Source organism: Theobroma cacao, chromosome 8 (genome assembly GCF_000208745.1).
Source record: "Theobroma cacao cultivar B97-61/B2 chromosome 8, Criollo_cocoa_genome_V2, whole genome shotgun sequence".
NCBI lineage: Eukaryota > Viridiplantae > Streptophyta > Magnoliopsida > Malvales > Malvaceae > Theobroma > Theobroma cacao.
This window is the reverse complement of record NC_030857.1, coordinates 10,247,445-10,265,449: the sequence shown is the minus strand read 5'-3', so window position 1 is coordinate 10,265,449 and position 18,005 is coordinate 10,247,445. Positions and strand designations below refer to the sequence as shown.

The following is an 18,005-nucleotide window of genomic DNA, read 5'->3' as shown; positions in this document are numbered from 1 at the left end:
AATGTAGAATGAAAAAAAATCCTATTTTAAATGATGATAGGATAATCAGAATCAATTATGCTTTTCTCATTTTACTTCAAAGAAATTCTCCAACCATATAATACATGCTTTGTTTAAACTTTAAGTTTTATTATGTTGGAGGTAATAACTTTTCCTTTCCCTTAAATTAAGTCGCCCTTCAAAAAAAAAATTATATTAAGTTTTTAAATGAATAAGTATGCGTAAAAAGGACTGACTTGGTAGTGCACTTGATAGTCTTAAATATTTGAGTTAATTATACCTTTCTTTTTTTATCTTCTTTTATCTCTTAATCTACTATATATTTAGTGGCTGAATCTAGTAAATTTAAAGCAGATGCTACAAGTGATCATTCCCCATTTAATTATTTATTTGGAAAGTGTATTAAAGAATAAAAAATTCAGCCTCAATTTGTTTAAAGACAGATCTGGGTAGAATATCGAGGAATTTAATATGTCGGTAAGCATATTCTGGCTTTCAAGGATACCGAAGCCCTGCCTAATGATTTTATATAGAAATTGGTCGAGCAAAGAAATGCGTATTTCAGTCCCAAAGAAAAAGGAAGCAAATTATAAAAGACAAACTCTCCAACGTCAATCCTCATTTCTTGATTCCTAAGCTCGCATTATTTAATTTAATTTAATTTTTGCCATCTGTAAGCACTAAAAAAAGAACAATTGACAAGCCAATTAATCATTCAAAGACACAGTAACGGATAAAAACCCAAAAGAAATTTACCATGGAATTCTTCGAAATAATTATAAACTAATTGGTTGATAGTAACATGCATGACCAAATCCATAATTGGAAGACAGAAAAAGGCAAAAGCCGCTATGATTTCTTCCTTTCTTTTATTTTATTTTTTAATTTTGTAACGCGTTTTCTATCCCCAGTTGCATGTAAAGCCATGCAGAGAAAATATGGATTAAAAGGTAGCTCTATTCAACCCATCACACTCAAAAGGCAAACAACGAACCATAAAAGAATCTTTTGAGAGGAATGGATTTATTATTATTATTATTACGGATCAACCCATGCATTTGCAAAAGGTTGCAAAACACATACATACATACACGATTTTTATTATATAATAATAAAAAAAACAAAGCAGGACCACTGAACAATACAACTGTGAAACATGGAAACGATCAACCCTCTATTTTCCTACTTGTCTACGTTATTCTTCTCTTCTCTTCAAACGTGGACACCGGGCTCCCAGCTTTCTGCTTTATGTCTCTCACTCTGCATGTTTCTTCGAACCATTTTTGTCCCTTTATTTTGATCACACTCTTATCTTCTCCTGCAGTAACACATTGAGCTTTTGTCATTAAACTGATTAATATCAAACAAGCAAAAAAATTGTGATTTAATTATGCAGCTTGAAGAGATGAAAAAACATTTATTGAAAAATGGTGTTACGTACTAAGCAAAAAAAAAACTACAGAAGAAAATGTATGTTATCTTGTTGAATGAAACTTTGTTTTTTTTTACCTCAGTACGGTCAAAGCCGTTGCTTAGTAGTGGTGAGGAGGAGGGGGTGATGAATAGACGTAATGGGGTGGTGGTGGTGGAGGAGACTTGTACTTGTAGACTGGAGGGGGTGGTGGGGGAGACTTGTACTTGTATGGCTCCTTTGGAGGAGGAGGAGGAGGAGACTTGTACTTGTAAACTGGAGGAGGTGGTGGAGGAGACTTATACTTGTAAGGCTCCTTAGGGGGAGGAGGAGGAGACTTGTATTTGTAGACTGGAGGAGGTGGTGGAGGAGACTTGTACTTGTATGGGTGCTTGGGTGGTGATGGTGGTGGTGGTGGAGGGGACTTGTACTTGTAAACTGGGGGTGGTGGAGGTGGAGACTTGTACTGGTATGGGTGCTTGGGTGGTGATGGTGGTGGTGGTGGAGGGGACTTATACTTGTAAACTGGAGGTGGTGGGGGAGGAGACTTATACTTGTAGGGGTGCTTTGGTGGAGGTGGAGGAGACTTGTACTTGTAAACTGGGGGAGGAGGAGGGGGAGACTTGTACTCGTAAGGTGGTGGAGGATAGTGTACTGGTGGGGGAGGAGACGGGTACTTGTAAGGTATCTTGGGTGGTGGCGGAGAGTACACCGGAGGAGGAGGAGGTGGTGACTTGTAGTAGTAGTGAGGTGGTGGCGGAGGAGATGCGTAAGGGTAGTTTGCTGTGGTTTCAGAAGGCAAGCTGAGAGACACTGCTAGCACTAGGAGAGTGACGAAGAGAGAGGTCATTGAAGACCCCATTTTTCCCATCTTTACAACAAAGTGGGTTTTGGTTCTGCTCTGGGGCAACCTCTTCGCTTCCTTTATATAGATTTTGTCTTTACCTTGTAATCCTGGTAAAATCGGCTTAAAAAATTGTTTAACCTTTGTCAAACGCCACGATTAAAATAAAAATAAAAATAAAAATAAATTGCAAATGGTGCAGGTTTGAACGGGATTTAATGAATGTAAGGAGAAATGACACCACGGGTTCCAATCGTTGAATTTGGCAGCTTCGATTGAGGTTGCTAGCTAAGCAGAGAATAAAGTAGTAGTCTATGAAATAAATACCATAATTCAAACAGAAATCTTTCTTCTTAATTACCATATATATGTATATACATACATATTTCCCTTTCTTTTTTTCTATGGATTAAATTGCTTTGAAAACATTGTGTGGCTGCCTAACTTTCCATGATATTTTGGCTACGGGACCAGGCGGCTACACTTTCTTTTGCTCTGCATTCTCCAGTCTCTACTTTGTCGTTTCCAAAAATTTTGTTTCCTGTGGGCGAATAACGAACAAAGTCCAATATTTTTAATACCAATTCATCATCTATAGTTAAATATGGTATTAATGAAGATAATTTAAATGATTTTATCTTATTTTTTGTTCCAATTAAGCTGTTATACCATTAATCCAACTAGAACATATATATGTATAAACTTTTAAGCATGAAAGCAACAAAAATCACGTTTTACATAACATATGCTCAATTAGTTAGCATTTGATTAATTTAATCACCGGCAGAGGAAACCCTTCCCTAGTTCTAACTAACCACAACTTAATTAAAACCTCTAATATAAGTTCAGATGAGATTAATTTATTTGGTTATACATTAATTGCTTGAAAAGGACCAGCTACTGATGTGTACTCAATAGCTAATGCATGATTAGCCTCTGTCAAATTTAATCATGATTCGAAGATTAAGTAGTGATTTTTATAAGAAAAGAAAAAGATAAAGTAGCTATCATTTTCAAATAAAACAGTACAGTTCTTCCTCTTGAAGGAAAAAAACAGAGTACTGTTTTCAAAGCAAGAAGAGATAACGGATCGAATCTTTTACTTAAATCTCTACCACTTCGATTTATAATTACTTGATTTAAATTGAAATTTTTAAGGTTTTTTTTTTTCATATCACTACAAAACAAATTTTGTTTTAGTGCACAAAATAAAACTTAAGCAAGCATCAGTGTAAAGTGCATTTTAAATTAAAACTATACATGTAAAATTTAATTGTAAATTATTATGCATTCTATACTAGGAATTTTGTTATGCATATCATTCCGTAACTGATAAAAATAATTATTTTGTAAAATTAATAGCTATTAACGTTGCTTTGGAAGTTTTTAATTCATCTGGGAAGATGGGGAAGACATCATTTATTGTTGAATCAAATTCGCAAATAGCCATCTCTTAGGTAATGAACAGTACAAATCATGAGATAAATGATATGTTTTTAATTAGATCGATAATTTGAGAAAAATTATTAGTGATATTATTTTTAATTAGATCGATAATTTGAGATAACTAGACTTATATGGAGTTGTAATTACGACAAAAAAAAAACATGGAAGAAAAGGTCTTAAAAGCCAGCTAGATGGAATGAAACTTGAGCTTCACAATTCTCCGAGAGTTGCACTTTCCTTATCACTTGAGTACGGATGAGGAGTTTGGTGAAGAATACGACTTGTTTTATCTATGTTTGACTGCTTCTATCTTTTTTTTTTTGTATTTAAACTCTCTGGAAACAACTAGAGAAACTTACTTTTACCTAATAAACCAGATCAAGTCATGGTGTATGTGAGATTCTATTTGTACTTTCTTTCTATTAATAATATTAACTTCACCTAACAAAAGGTTATTCTTTTGAACCGTCAAATTAAAGATGGCAAGAAAAGGTAATACATAGAGAGAGTTAATTAGTTAGAGACGAAAGCAAGGCAAAAGCAGACAATTCAAAATCAAATTGGAGAGATGTAGAGTAGGTAGCATTACATAGAAAAAGTCATTTTATTAAATGGTTTACGCTAAACGTGTGGAGTCCTGCCACCAATGAAGAAAAATGTTCTAAATGCTTGACAATTATAAGTTGTGATATTTGTCCATATATATATATTCCAAAATGTCTCAGAAATTAATGTGTAGACAACGTAGGTTTGTCTTGTTTCAGTTATGATAGTCATAACTAATCTCCTTATTTTCAATGTAGTAATAATTATAATGACTTGCGGGAGGGGTTTTAGATTCAGTCAATATACATTTTTCTTGATTTGGATTAACTTATCCTAGTTAATTACGTCACTAACTTAAAGAAGTATAAAAGATTAAATTCTGGATCTAGGCTTAGTTTTCTGATGAATGTGACAGGTAATAAAGGTCGCTAGAAAGAAATATCTATAAAGACAAAACGAGGAGCTGAGTTAAGTAACCAACAAGAAGGAAAATATTAAAAAGATTAAATTGAAATAATTTTTAAAATTAAAGAATTAAATTGTTACAATTTTGAGTGAAGGGATTAAAATGAAAAAAACGCATGAATTTAAGAATTGTTAAAGTATTTTGACCTTTTCCAAAGTATATATTCTTGACATTTTGGACTTGGCAAAACATGAATTGAAGATAGATATGGAAATTTCAACTGCAAATTTAATAAGTTATCATTTTGTTAGTTTTCTTTGGGTTTGGTAAATTCTCATTTTGTTTCCTTCCAAAAACAATGCAATGCATCGGGTGAAACATGAGCTAAATCACTTTTAATTCAATGATTAGCAGCCCAATATCTAATTTTAATCCCAAGTCCTTCTTTTGCCAATCAAACAACACTCAACCGCTAAAATCTATTTATTGTACATTAATTCATGATCCAATCATGGGTATCTCTAATATAGTCTACGCTTTGCGTCAGTTTTCGATCTACTTCTGATTGTCTTTCGAGGTGTCACTCTTGGCCTGTTTTTTAAAAGCTACAAATAATTTCAAAGAGATCAGAAAGAAAGAGACAACGCAACCGCAACTTCCTATTGATTTTCATATTCATTATTCCTTAGTTGTCAATCTTGGCATGTAACTAAAAGATACTACCAATAATTAAAAAGCAAGGAGAAAGCTGGGAAGAGTGAAGGAAAAGAGAGAAACAGTACAGCTGTAGCTTTTCCATTGATTCTCCTCCACCCAAAGCTTTATCCACCATAAAAAGGCAGCATATGTTGATTTTATCATTAACAGCGACTTGGCTCTTTTCCTAAAATGAGCAGTAAAAAGAAAAAAAAAAAAAAAACAGATATGACAATAGCCGCCCATGTTTTTGTTCCTTCTTTTCAGACGAAGAACAGCAACCCTGTTCACTTTCATTCCCGCGGCAACAAATCATATATATAATATATATATATATACACACATACATACACAAACATAAAAAACTCCTTTTTTTAATTAAATTATATTTATAAATAAAAATTACAATTACAATCAAAATAATTTTCAATAAAGAAAAGAATCCTTTGCAAAGCAAGCTATGGTCAATGTCACCCAACTTCATCCCCCCAATCTCAGGTAAAACATTAATCTAATACCGAAATCCTTTGCTTGTCAAACTATCCATGTCTACCGACTTCTACTTTATTAAATTAACCTCTTGCAGATCTATTTAATGCTGCGCATTCAATTGCTATATAAAAAAAATGTTGTCACCCACCGACACAAGAATGAGGATATGATGCAACACGAAATTTTGGCTTGTTAAACTGTTACCATCAATCAAATTTATCTAATATTGTTGAGCAAGAAATTGGACGGCTGTCATGGAGTCGAATATTATTCATTCCTAGCTAGGAATCTGAAAATAACTCCTCCAAATTGATCTGCTAGCTTCAACCCATTGGCTCTAGCAAACGGAGAAAGAGTACGTTCAAAACAGTGAGAACTATTTTTTTTTTTCTCATTGGTACCCTACATGTGTCATTTTATCTGACAGGTGTCAAACAATTTTCCTAAAGCTATAAATGCCAAGAGAGAGATTAGGGGCATTTTTTTTTTTTTTTTGCATGTGATCACAGGGGTGGTGGGTGGTAGGGCACGTTTTGTTCGCATTTTCTCAGCAACCAAACATGATTGATCGATCAACTGATTGTTGCACAGTGTCGCTTATACTGTCTAGTTCTGAGATAGAATTTTTAATCAATTTTCGTTTTGGAGACTAGTACAAGTGTACAACTGAGAATTTCCTATCACTCGATTTTACAATCCACGTGGGGTTATGCAAGAAGGATGACAGGTATATTCCATTGAAGATGCCATGCAAAGGTTGAAAAAGTTGATGTAATAACGGGACAAGCAGATTAATCTGGGCTTAATTCCTTTTTCGTTTTTCTCTTTCTTCTCCTTTCACTTACTAGCTTCCGAACTCCATAAAAGATTGTACTCGAAAGCAATTTAATATTTGCTGTCCCACATGGGCTTTTGCGTAGCAGATAGGGAAAACAAATTTAATTATAGTTTGCCAAATGGGCCTATTGGCCTATTAGTGCGTTGTTAACCCCTCTCTCTCGGATTAAAGTGCTAAGCAAACTCAAAAAACTACATAGAGATATGGTTAATTAACTAACTTATGAGCTCTATTATACAAGTCGTACAACATGTTTAACTTGATTTAATGGTTATTAGGAAAAATTCGAAATTAATGAAGATGAAAATTGAAGGCTACAATTTTCTAGTTTTCTCTTCTCGGGGAGAGACAAGGACTCATCTATAGCTAGAAATTAGTAATTTCATTTTCCATGGTCCTACATCAACTGTGATGGGCCAAAGGCTGAAACTTCAGAAAATTCTGGACCCCCATGGCTTAAAACATAATATTCTTGGCCAGAGGCTTTGTTAGAATAGAACAATTTGTTTTTTCAGCAATTGATTGGACCAGCGATTTGCTCCAATAAATGGGCAGCATATTTCTGAATGAGGATGATAACCTTGTACAGAGAAACTAGGATGGTATTGCCAACCTATGTTTCCCACCAATTTAGCATCTGGAGGCAAGCCAATGCTGCTTCACAAGATGCAATCAAGGAATTGAAGAACATAGCTTGCATAGATGCATAGCTTTCTCTTAATGATCCAAAAAATATTTTTAGGGCTGTTGATTTGCTAGTTACATTACATACAACATTACTCCCATCATCTTCCCTGGTGCCTTAACAGTGGGCATAGGCAATCATACTGAATTCATATCAGCTGCACATCACACCAACCACATTGACCAAACTGATGAAACTACATCTACAAGCAAAATTCATCACTGTGGCAAAAGAAACCATATTACAATGCGAGGTTATCTAAAGAACACCAGAAGCTTGTAAAGCTGAGTAGATTCACAAACTCAACATAGCAAAGCATCTATTACCACAATGCAAATAATCAACTCCAAAGAAAAGAATTAACTTCCACAATAATAAACATTACTCATACAAATCCATTAGCTCCACCAAGCCATGGATGGTGATGAACATGGCATACAGCCATACAATCAGCTGAATAAAAGACAGAATAGCTTTGGGCTAGACTAATCAATATTCGAGCTTTAAAAGTGCAAAAACGGTAATTCCCATACTTGAAACACTAAATGCAAGTAGTACCATGACTCTACCACAAAAAGGAGCTCTTTCATCTAGAAGTTATTCTACAACACAGTTTCATGAAATGTGCAAGCAATTCAAGGATTGCTTGATCTTCACTCTCCTAAACTTTTGTGCATCTCTAGTGCTAATAGTTAGTAGAATTAAGCTGTTCAAATCGCAGGTTTTTAATATCCTATTTAATTAAAATGCCCACTCCTCAAAACCCTGCCATATATAGAAAAGATGTGAGCCATAAGAATTGGCTTAAACATGGATATGAATACAGCCGAGTTGTCTCCAGAATGTGACATTCACCTCCTTCCACGAGCTCCAGAACTTGACCTAGGGCCCGGGTACCGAGAAAACTGCAGCCTTAAGTAGTTAGAATCAGGATCATGTTCATCCATTTTATAACCTGCATAACCAACGATAAAGTCTACTTACTCAGGAAGTTGAGTAAAGCATTAACTCAGATGCACATATCAGCCAATGAATGATGGGCTCAAAGTATGGCATATCATGGTTCAAACTTGTATTTGTATTTGCATGTACTCATTGATAGCATTCCTTTTGAAGGAAAATCTAGCATACATATTTTCTGCCTGCATAATATCACTTCCTCATCACCCATGCATGGCAAAATCTTAAAGAACACACAAACATACAAAAACCAGAAACAAAAAAAAAAAAAACCAAAAGACAGAAATAAGTAACCAAAATCAATCTCAAGTATTGAGTTTTCGTTATTGTTTCCAATCATTGTTTTTGAAAAAAAAAAAATGTATCGTTGTCGAGTTATAAACTACCATTAATAAATGTTAAATCAATGGAAAGAATGGATCACCTTGCAAGGCACTCATTGCAGTTGCTGCACAGGCGGGATTCGAAAAATCAACAAAACAAAGGATAATAGGATCTCCACCTCGCTGCATAACCAATGCATTATGTTTCAGCAGTCAGCAAAACAGCCCACTTAAAACAATTTCACATGTGTAACAAAACAACAAAGGTAGTCGTGCTACAGGAGATAAATTAAGTATTTGCAAATGCCTAGTCCACTTACATGTCGGGATTCTTTGCTTACAAGTCGTACTTCTTTATATCCCACAAAAGGACGAAAGATATCTAAAGCTTCGGTCAAGGAATTTGAGCCACCAGTAGGAAACAGCGTAATTGAGTTAAAGTATGGTATCATAAAAGCACATGTCAACATATCTTATCAAGCACAACATCACTAAATAGGATACGGGCTACTTCCCTCTTCGTGCTGTCTGGAGGAAGTCCCTCAACATATAGAGTATTGGAAGCATCTGGAGGTAGAGGTATGGTGTCCTGGCCTGGCCTAGTCATTCCATCCACTGGAAGTTGACCACTATAACCAACATTTCGACCATTTGGTGCCAGATCTAGAGCAGCAGATCCAGAACGACCCATCACAGAAGGATCGGCTACAGGACGAGCAGACATTGCGCCACCAACAGCCCTTCCCATCCCACCAAATGTACTAGCTTCTCCAGAAGTAAAAGAAGAAAGTTGCTTCAAAAGCAATTTGATGAGTGCTTTAGATAACCAAAAAAAGGGAGATGCATGGCAGGGGATAAAGAAGCATGGGTAAAGGGTCAAGATGGTACCGTGCTCTGAAGATAGCGATCATATGCCGATCCAATTGTTTTTGTGTCCTTCAGAGACAGATGTCCACCTCGATCATCATCCCTTGCTAAATAGTTATGCATCTCATGAGCTGCATGCAGCCCAGAAGCTGGGGCATCTGTGAAGTTGAAAATCTAAGACTTAGTTGATAATTATTTTTGAAAGCAAATAATAACTTTTACAATAGATGCAGACATGAAACGATCATATTTCTTAAATTCATTACAAACAAAATGGAAAGACAAAAATAATGTTCTGGAAAGTGATGGGCAGCTAGCTAAGAAGAAAATGGCAACTCTTTCCAACTAATAACTATGCACAGGCAATTTAAATAATTACAGTAATTGAATATGAACAAAGACATTTGTGCAACAAATGTCAATTTGAAAATGAGAAAAGAAAAGAGGGGAAACAAAACAATAGAAACGAAGTGAAATGCAAGCTTACAAAGGTTAAAAAAAAAAAAAAAACAACTTAACAGGTTAAGGATGCTCTACAATACTACTACAGTGGTGTGGTGTTCAATGATCATCCATTTCTTATCTGACAACCAAATGATACCTTAAAACTCAGATTCTATATTGCATATTGAACCGATTATTTCGAAATAAAGCATTAAAAATTTTCCATAGCATTGATTTTCATTTTTAAGAAAAGTCTCCATTTTAAAGCGTGACTATCCAAATATGCATCTAACTAAACAAAAAAAAAAGAAAAAAGAAAACCCTAATATCAAAGCAATATTTTTAGTCCGACACAGAGTTCAAACAAAACTCTACCAATCCAATAGACAATTTTCGGCTTTTTCTAAACTTATTGAAGCATCTAAAACTAAACAAAATTGAACAAAATATTTTGCCAAATAAACAAAGATAGACGCAACTTACAACATTTAAAATGACAAAGAAAAGAGTGTACCGAAATCATGACGAGGTCGTTTAAGCACCCCACCGGAAGACAACATCGGAGGAGTTGCCTGTCGCCGACTCCAGTAACCGTCCGCCATTCAATCTCCTCAGCAAAAACTATAATAAAAATTTACCTATCGCGAAAGGAAAATAAAAGGAATGAATTGAAAGAAAAAGAAACAGCTAGGCCTGGAATTGAGAAACCCCTAGCTCTGGCTATCTGCTTTCCTTTTTCCCTCGTTTACTTTCGTCGGGGTTTTTTTTTGGTTCCAAGCACAAAAGCACAAATCTGATTGCCGCTGAGTTTCTCGACTTGTACAAGTGAGTCACGACTCGAGAGTCACGTGTCTACGTGTGTTGAGGGGAATTTAGTTCCGGGGCGGTAAGCCTTGATAAATCTGTTGCGATGGACCAATCTTGTATAGCCACGTCTTAATTTTACAGGTAATTCCTTTTTTTTTTGTTTTTTTCGACTAAGTGAATATTTTAAATGGACGTTTGATGTTTGTAAATGTAAATTAAGAAAATTTCCAAGATAAAATACATTTGTCTTTTATATTTTGATCATAATTCACTCTTTGATCCGTTAATATTAAAAATGAAAACTCCACCCTAATACCTAAACCGATTTTATTACAAGAATAAAATGCTCATGTCTTGATATATAAATTCTTTTTCTCAAATTTACAAAACTACCCTACATGGCCTTTTTCTCTCTCCCTTTATTCTGTTGGACGGGCCCTTCTTCCCTGGTGATTTGACACTGTTCAACCGTACTCTCTTGGTCGGAGCGTTTAGGCGTAGGAGCTTTCTTCGTAGCTGGCTTAAGAGTAGCTACCTTCTTTTCCAGAGACATCCTTGTTGAAGTCCTAACAGCCTCAGTCGCCTTCTCCTTAGACATTTTATCTAGCCTTTGCTCAAACAGAACAACAAAAAAATTTGTTCATCACTTTAAATCTAGAACATTCCAACAGGAGAGGCAAATGCCGGATTTTTGTATAATTCACAGCTCAATAAGTAAGATTTCACTTCTTGTAACATATATCATGATATATACATATGACAGCAATCATATCATTGATATAAAAAACAGGAAAACACCATAAGAAAACTCTGATGAAAAAAATTAGTTAACGATGCTAACAACTAACAATTTTTGACTAATCTCAACACTTGCAACGGAGGTCAGGCATGGCCTACGGGGAACTAACAAAGGAACTGAGAAGTGGAGGGTCTGGTATGTTTACTGTCCCTTCCAGCATCAGTATAACCTTTTTCATTGATGGTCGCGATGATGGTTCATCTTGGGTGCACCATAGCCCCACCTTGACCATCCTCCCGAGCTTACTCATTTCCACTTCTTCATTTGGCACCAGCTTCTCCAGTTCATTAGCCTTGAAACAATCATACACCCAGTGTGCAAGAACAGCTTCGTCTTCTGGAACATCAGCCTCCACGCTCCTTCGACAACAAATGATCTCAAACAACATTATTCCAAAGCTATATACATCTGCTTTCACGGTTATAGGCAAGTTCCGATGCCACTCAGGAGCAACATATCCCCTTGTTCCTCTGATTCCAGTATATGTCTTTGTTTGGTTAGGCATCAATAGCTTGGCTAATCCAAAATCTGCAATTTTTGCGGACCCTTTGTCATCCATTAGGATATTTTCAGGTTTGATGTCGCAGTGGATGATCTGAGTTTCACACTCTTCATGCAAGTAGAAAATTCCTCTGGCTATGTTCAATATGATTGCAATTCTTCCCTCCCAATTTACCTTTAAGTTGGATTTGAAGAGAAAATCTGCAAGTGAACCATTTCTCATGTACTCGTACACAAGTAGTCTATTAGTCCCATCGTAGCAGTAACCGAGCAATTGCACTAGGTTCTTATGATGAGTTTTCCCAATTGCTTTCATTTCATTCCTGAAGTCCCTTTCTCCTTCAGCCACCACTTTTTCTAGTCTCTTGATGGCTACAATTCTCTTGCCATTGGATATGACCCCTCTGAAAACAGACCCGTAAGCTCCTTTCCCAATTTCATCCACGAAATTATTAGTTGCATCTTTGAGCTCGTCAAATGTAAATGATCTCAAAGTAACATCTTCAACAACTCCATTATTTCCAACATTCAAAATGCTCTTGTATTCTCGAACACGAGACCTATATCTAAGAACACCGACAGCTACTATAACGGTAAATGCAATTGTCAAAACACGCCAGGGCAATGCTAATGATCAAGACGTCCACTCGCAGCTCTCTCTGCTTTCTTTCCCCTCCTCTATCAAGAGCAGCACCAATCTTTAGAAGAGTTATTACTTGACCACTTAATTCTCTTTTCCCAAATCTTAACGGCAACTTTAGCTTTTTGCACAATTGATTTTTAATTTGATAAAGGGCAGCTTCACAGTTGCAATCTCTAAAACATTCCTCTCTGCAAGCATCTTTTGGTATAGATGAGAGACTGGAATATGCATCGACTTCCCAGGATACACTAATCAGCTCATCAAAATCAAACATTTGCTCACTCTTTCCGGTGCAGGCATCTACATTGAAATTTTTGTGGCATCCCAAGTCCTTCTGTCCCTGGTCAATGAAATCGAAACCAGGAGGACATTGACATACAGGATCCCGATCCATTAGAGTGCAATAACTATTAACCCCGCAGAAGCCTTTGGGATCACATTTATTTTCTGAGGATGACCATTGGATTGACCAATTATCAAATTGGTTGAAACTACGTGAATACAATCGAAATATTCCATCTGCATCAATTGTTGCACGGTAGATGGGTTTACCTGAGACACTAGCCTTTTCAGTAATGTTTTGTACAAGCAACGCGGTAGCATTTAGCAGGTAAAGCGTCCCATTGCTATCAAGATTTAGGGTCACATTATCTCCAGCTCCGTATGTTTTTGTATTCCAGTAAGCAGCTTCCAGTTCTATTGAATCTACTGGGTATTGCACCAGGTTTCCATCTGTTTGCATAACTAGAAAAAACTTTGCCCTTGTATGATTTGTTTCTGATACATTGGAAACCAGACTGTGACCAGGCAAAAGACGCTGGCCAGGTAAAATGGTGTCTGTCGGGAAGTCAAAAGTCTGCCAAATAATCGCTGAACTTGAATTGAAGAGAACAAAGTTACCAGAGTCGAGCATGGAGGCCGAGGATGCTAATTGAGAAGCACTTGCGATGAGGATCTCTTGGCCTTGCTTTGGTTGCACAATAAGCCTACCTTCTGTGCTCAAAAGCAATGTGACATCACTAGAAAATGGTGGGTCATCTCGATTAGCTGTCCATACAACTGTTTTTTGCTGGATTTTTTCAAACCAGATGCCCACAGAGAAGCCGTTGCCATATCGATAGAAACCAAAGGCAAACTGGCCAGACTCTGATAGCCAATGTGAATTGCTATTGGGTGAAAGAGAAGAACCTGGTCGGATGATGGAATTTCTTGGTTGAGCATTTGTTGTGTTAAGTATAAAACTTAGACAAAGAAGAAGAAACAGAATCATAAAAGCCATTTTTGGTTGATAGAAACTCTCAGATCCTTGCGTATCTCCTTCTGGCGAAAGGTAAACCATCATGTAATATGAATGCTTCAGGGCGTGAAAGGGAAGTTAGAAAGAAGACTCCATCCTGCCAAGTTGATCCTTGACCTCTTTTTGCTCTAAGTCATAATCCTTGAATGAAAATAGTAGCACTTCTTAGACGGCAAAACATATTTTCAACAAAATGCACGCCCTCACGTAACGGTAGGTCTACTACTTTTGACTCTAATTGCCCAAATAATTGGGCGTCAAAGTATACAGGTATACCCCCTCACATGGGAACTATTACCGTGCTTCACTTTTTTGTCTTTTTCTTTTTTCCCAAACAGCTACTACATTTTTTTTTACGAATTTTTTTTTAATGTAGCAAACAAAAGCTTCATTGTTTTCTCTATTCTTTCAACTTTGTTTTATTTGCACAAATCAATAGTTTTATTAACAATATAATCTCTTTAGTGAATTACATGAACTAATTAGTGTACTAAATTTGTTTTTTTTTTCACTCAATATAAGTGAAAATAAAGGATTAAAATTGGTGATGCATTTATCAATTTTGAACTAATGTTTTCATTATTTTTATGATTTTTTATTTCACTACTTTATGTATGATGCCTTACTTTTCATTGATGTTTTCTCTTTAAGTTAAATCAAATTATACACATCTGTTATATCATTAATTATATTATATTATAATTCAATATTAAATTTTTTTCAATACATTTTAATCGAGTCAAAATTTCTCACTCTAATTTATTTTGGTTGATTTTTGAATAAAAATTAATAATTATATAATATTTTATCCAATATTTCGTTTACAGTACCGCTTGAGATAATTTTAGTAAAACCATAAACTATGACATTAATTAAATAAATGTTTCAATTTTGAGAATAAATATACATATATATATATATGTATATATATTTGAAGTAGCGAAAGGACAAATTTTAGATTGTGATGACTTAGTATATAGATGAATTTAATTAAACACCTCAAATGATTCCATTGCCATAAAAGGATTGAATTTAAAATGTTATTTTTTATCTTAGAGTTAATATTGAAGACAGCAATGCAAATAAAATTCAAAATATTAATTTGAAAACTAATTTTCAAATTCAATTTAATTTCACAAATTAAGTAAAAAACTTCTAGTATATTCTAAATTTTATATTAATATAAAATATATCTATTTTATTTTTATTTTTTTAATATCTCAATTTTTTGATGAAATCAATTTTAATTTGCATGCTTGACAATAACAGGAAGAAATTTTCTTTCAATCCATAAGACACTAGGCTAATGCGTTGGGTAACGTAGCTTGTGATATTATATAATTAGGACACTACCCGTGCTACACATAAAGAGGTATTTACAGTTGGTATAATATAAATAATTTTTCTTTCGTATTCAGTCAAATTTTAAAAAAATTAACTTTGTTGTGGGAATATCATCTTTTTCTTAAGTGTTTGATTAAATGTGCACTTTCCAAAATTTCATTAGCAAATAAAAAAATAAAGCAAAGTAACAAATATATGTGCCAGTTGCTTTTCTCGGAGAAATTGTTCAAAATTTCAGCCCAAAACTTTAAATGCAAGAAATGTTGTCACCGGTATTCTGCCGGTTCCAATGCCAATTTGGTTGCGTCGGTGATATAAATATCATCTAATGAAATTTTTGACTTAATATTGGACGCTACTTAAAACCAAACAAGAGAATTTAAAGAATTCAGAAACTCCAATTACTTTTTTTTAAGATAAAATTTTCAATGTTGTATCAAACTGGAGGTAAGATATTTACTTGGCTAAGTGATAATTGCCACTTTTTAATATATGCAGGCCTAATGTATTTGGAAGGAAATGTCTTCATAAGAAATAATTTAACACCTGATTATTTTCATATGATGATCTTTAGCAAATGCTGTCAACATGGTATGTGCGCATGGCACCATAGATTTAACATAAAAAGCTCTACGAGGAACTCGTGGAGGAACTTCTAACAGAACCAATAAAGGAACTCGGACGACAAGGTGGGCCTGGTACGTCTACTGTCTGTTCTAGCATTAGGATAACCTTCTTCATCGATGGTCTCATTGATGGATCATCCTGGATGCACCATAATCCCACCTCAACCATCTTCTCTAGCATATTCTTTTCCACTTCTTCATTCTTTACCAGCTTTTCTAATTCTTTGCCGATGAAACAATCATATAGAACTGCTTCATCCTCTGGAGCATTCATGTCTAAACTCCTTCGGCAGCAAATGATCTCAAGACATTATTCCAAAGCTATACACATCTGCCTTCACAGTTATGGGTGAGTTTTGGTGCCACCATTCAGGGGCAACGTGCCCCCTTGTTCCTCTAATTCCTGTATAAGTTTTGGTTTGGTTGCGCATCAATAGCTTGGCCAAACCAAAATCTGCAATTTTTGCACATCCTTTCTCGTCCATGAGTATGTTTTCAGGTTTGATGTTACAGTGTGTTGAATAAATCAAGTTTTCTGAAAAAAATGGATGAACCAAAAACAGAGAAAGAAAAAAAAAATCGAGAGAGGGAGAGTTGTGAGACAAAAATTGTCAGACACTATTCAGCACCCAGCTCCACTACTACATTTAATCATATGCCTTTCTGTACATGTACACAAAGGAGAGAGAGAAAGAGAAAATGACAGCTTACAAAGAAAAAAAAAAAAAAAAATTGATATGACATAGTTTTGCTAATTTGAAGAACCATCTAGAAATGTGAAAAACGACATTAGTAATAAACTAAACGGCAAAGCATTTAATTGAGACATTTGTAAATCACGTGCTTTTCTTCTTCTATGAACCTCAACCACAAAACCAGTGCAGTACCTTCCTTCTAGAAACAAAAGCCAATATTTCAACACAGTGGATGATCTGAGTTTCGCAGTCTTCGTGCAAGTGGAGAATTCCTCTGGCGATATTCAGTGTTATAGTTATTCTTCCCTCCCACTCTGTCTTTAATCTTGACCTAAACAAGAAATCTGCAAGCGACCCATTGCTCATGTACTCATACACCAGAAGCATATTGGATCCTTCATGGCAGAAACCAAGCAATTGAACTAAATTCTTATGATGGGTTTTCCCAATTTTTTTCATTTCATTCATGAATACTCTCTCTCTTTCAGCCACCACTTTTTCTAGTCTCTTTTTTTTTTTTTTGTAAGTACTTTTTCTAGTCTCTTGATGGCTACAATTCTGCTACCATTACATATGGCCACCTTAAAACCCGCCCCACAAGATCCTCTGCCAATATTATCCGTGAAATTATTAGTTGCATGTTTTAGCTTCTCGTATGTGAATGATTTCAAAGTGACTTGTTCAACAAATCTACTATCTCTTTGATCCGAAATCCTTTTGGACTCTTGAATGCGGTGCCTGTATATAAGAATGCCAGAGAATGCTTAAAACAAAAAATGCAAGCATCAAGGATCCAATGCCAGTAATGAAAATGTCCATTCGCACTTCACGCTTCTTTCCTTTCCCTCCAACTATTGTCCTAACCCCAGTACCAATCTTTACAAAAGTTGTCATGCTACCTCCCAATCGTCTTCTCCCATATCTTAATGGGAGCTTCAGCTTTTTGCATACTTGCCTTACACTTCCATATAAGGCAAGTTCACAGTTACAATCTCTGAAGCAATCCTCTCTGCAATCATCTTTTTATAGCTCTTGGAGAGTACCATAAGGATCCTCTTCCCAGGTCACACTGCTCAGTTCATAAACATCAAAGCTGTGTTCACTCTTTCTAGTGCAGGCATCTGCACTGTAATTTTTTGACATCCCAGGTCCTTCTGGCCCTGGTCAATGAAATCAGAACCACGAGGACATTGACATACAGGTTCCCTATCCATTAAAGTGCAGTAGCTATTCACACCGCACAAGCCTTTAGGATTGCATCTATTATTAGAGGACGACCATTCGATTGACCAATTACCAGATTGGTTGAAACTGTGTGAATACAATCGAAACATT

The 18,005-nt window shown here is 35.5% G+C and overlaps 2 protein-coding genes and 2 pseudogenes across 3 annotated transcripts; all 4 read right to left on the bottom strand.

Moving 5' to 3' along the window:
• Window positions 992–2,320, bottom strand: LOC18592582 (extensin). Its single transcript, XM_007019395.2, has 2 exons — window positions 1,510–2,320; window positions 992–1,318 (listed from the first exon to the last, which is right to left on the bottom strand). The coding sequence occupies exon 1, from the start codon at window positions 2,280–2,282 to the stop codon at window positions 1,533–1,535; it is 750 nt and encodes a 249-aa protein (XP_007019457.2). The 5' UTR covers window positions 2,283–2,320; the 3' UTR covers window positions 992–1,318; window positions 1,510–1,532.
• Window positions 7,705–10,821, bottom strand: LOC18592581 (RNA-binding protein 2). Of its 2 annotated transcripts, none has more exons than XM_018125593.1 (6): window positions 10,473–10,821; window positions 9,536–9,672; window positions 9,152–9,440; window positions 8,968–9,029; window positions 8,749–8,830; window positions 7,705–8,319 (listed from the first exon to the last, which is right to left on the bottom strand). In XM_018125593.1, the coding sequence occupies exons 1-6, from the start codon at window positions 10,558–10,560 to the stop codon at window positions 8,216–8,218; spliced, it is 762 nt and encodes a 253-aa protein (XP_017981082.1). In that variant the 5' UTR covers window positions 10,561–10,821; the 3' UTR covers window positions 7,705–8,215. The 2 variants fall into 2 exon arrangements, with proteins under 2 accessions (XP_017981082.1, XP_017981083.1); XM_018125594.1 differs by lacking the exon at window positions 7,705–8,319 and adding an exon at window positions 8,359–8,506 and having other exon boundaries at window positions 10,473–10,818.
• LOC18507071 lies at window positions 11,487–14,104 on the bottom strand (annotated as a pseudogene).
• Window positions 15,980–17,693, bottom strand: LOC108663023 (annotated as a pseudogene).

Excerpts from the sequence above, each read along its gene's own strand:
- LOC18592582 (XM_007019395.2), bottom strand. The coding sequence starts at position 2,282 with ATGGGAAAAATGGGGTCTTCAATGACCTCTCTCTTCGTCACTCTCCTA.
- LOC18592581 (XM_018125593.1), bottom strand. The coding sequence starts at position 10,560 with ATGGCGGACGGTTACTGGAGTCGGCGACAGGCAACTCCTCCGATGTTG. Across the intron at positions 9,030-9,151 it reads CACGAAGAGGGAAGTAGCCC|ATATCTTTCGTCCTTTTGTG; the intron begins GTATCCTATTTA and ends CCGAAGCTTTAG. Across the intron at positions 8,320-8,748 it reads TGCAATGAGTGCCTTGCAAG|GTTATAAAATGGATGAACAT; the intron begins GTGATCCATTCT and ends TTGGTTATGCAG.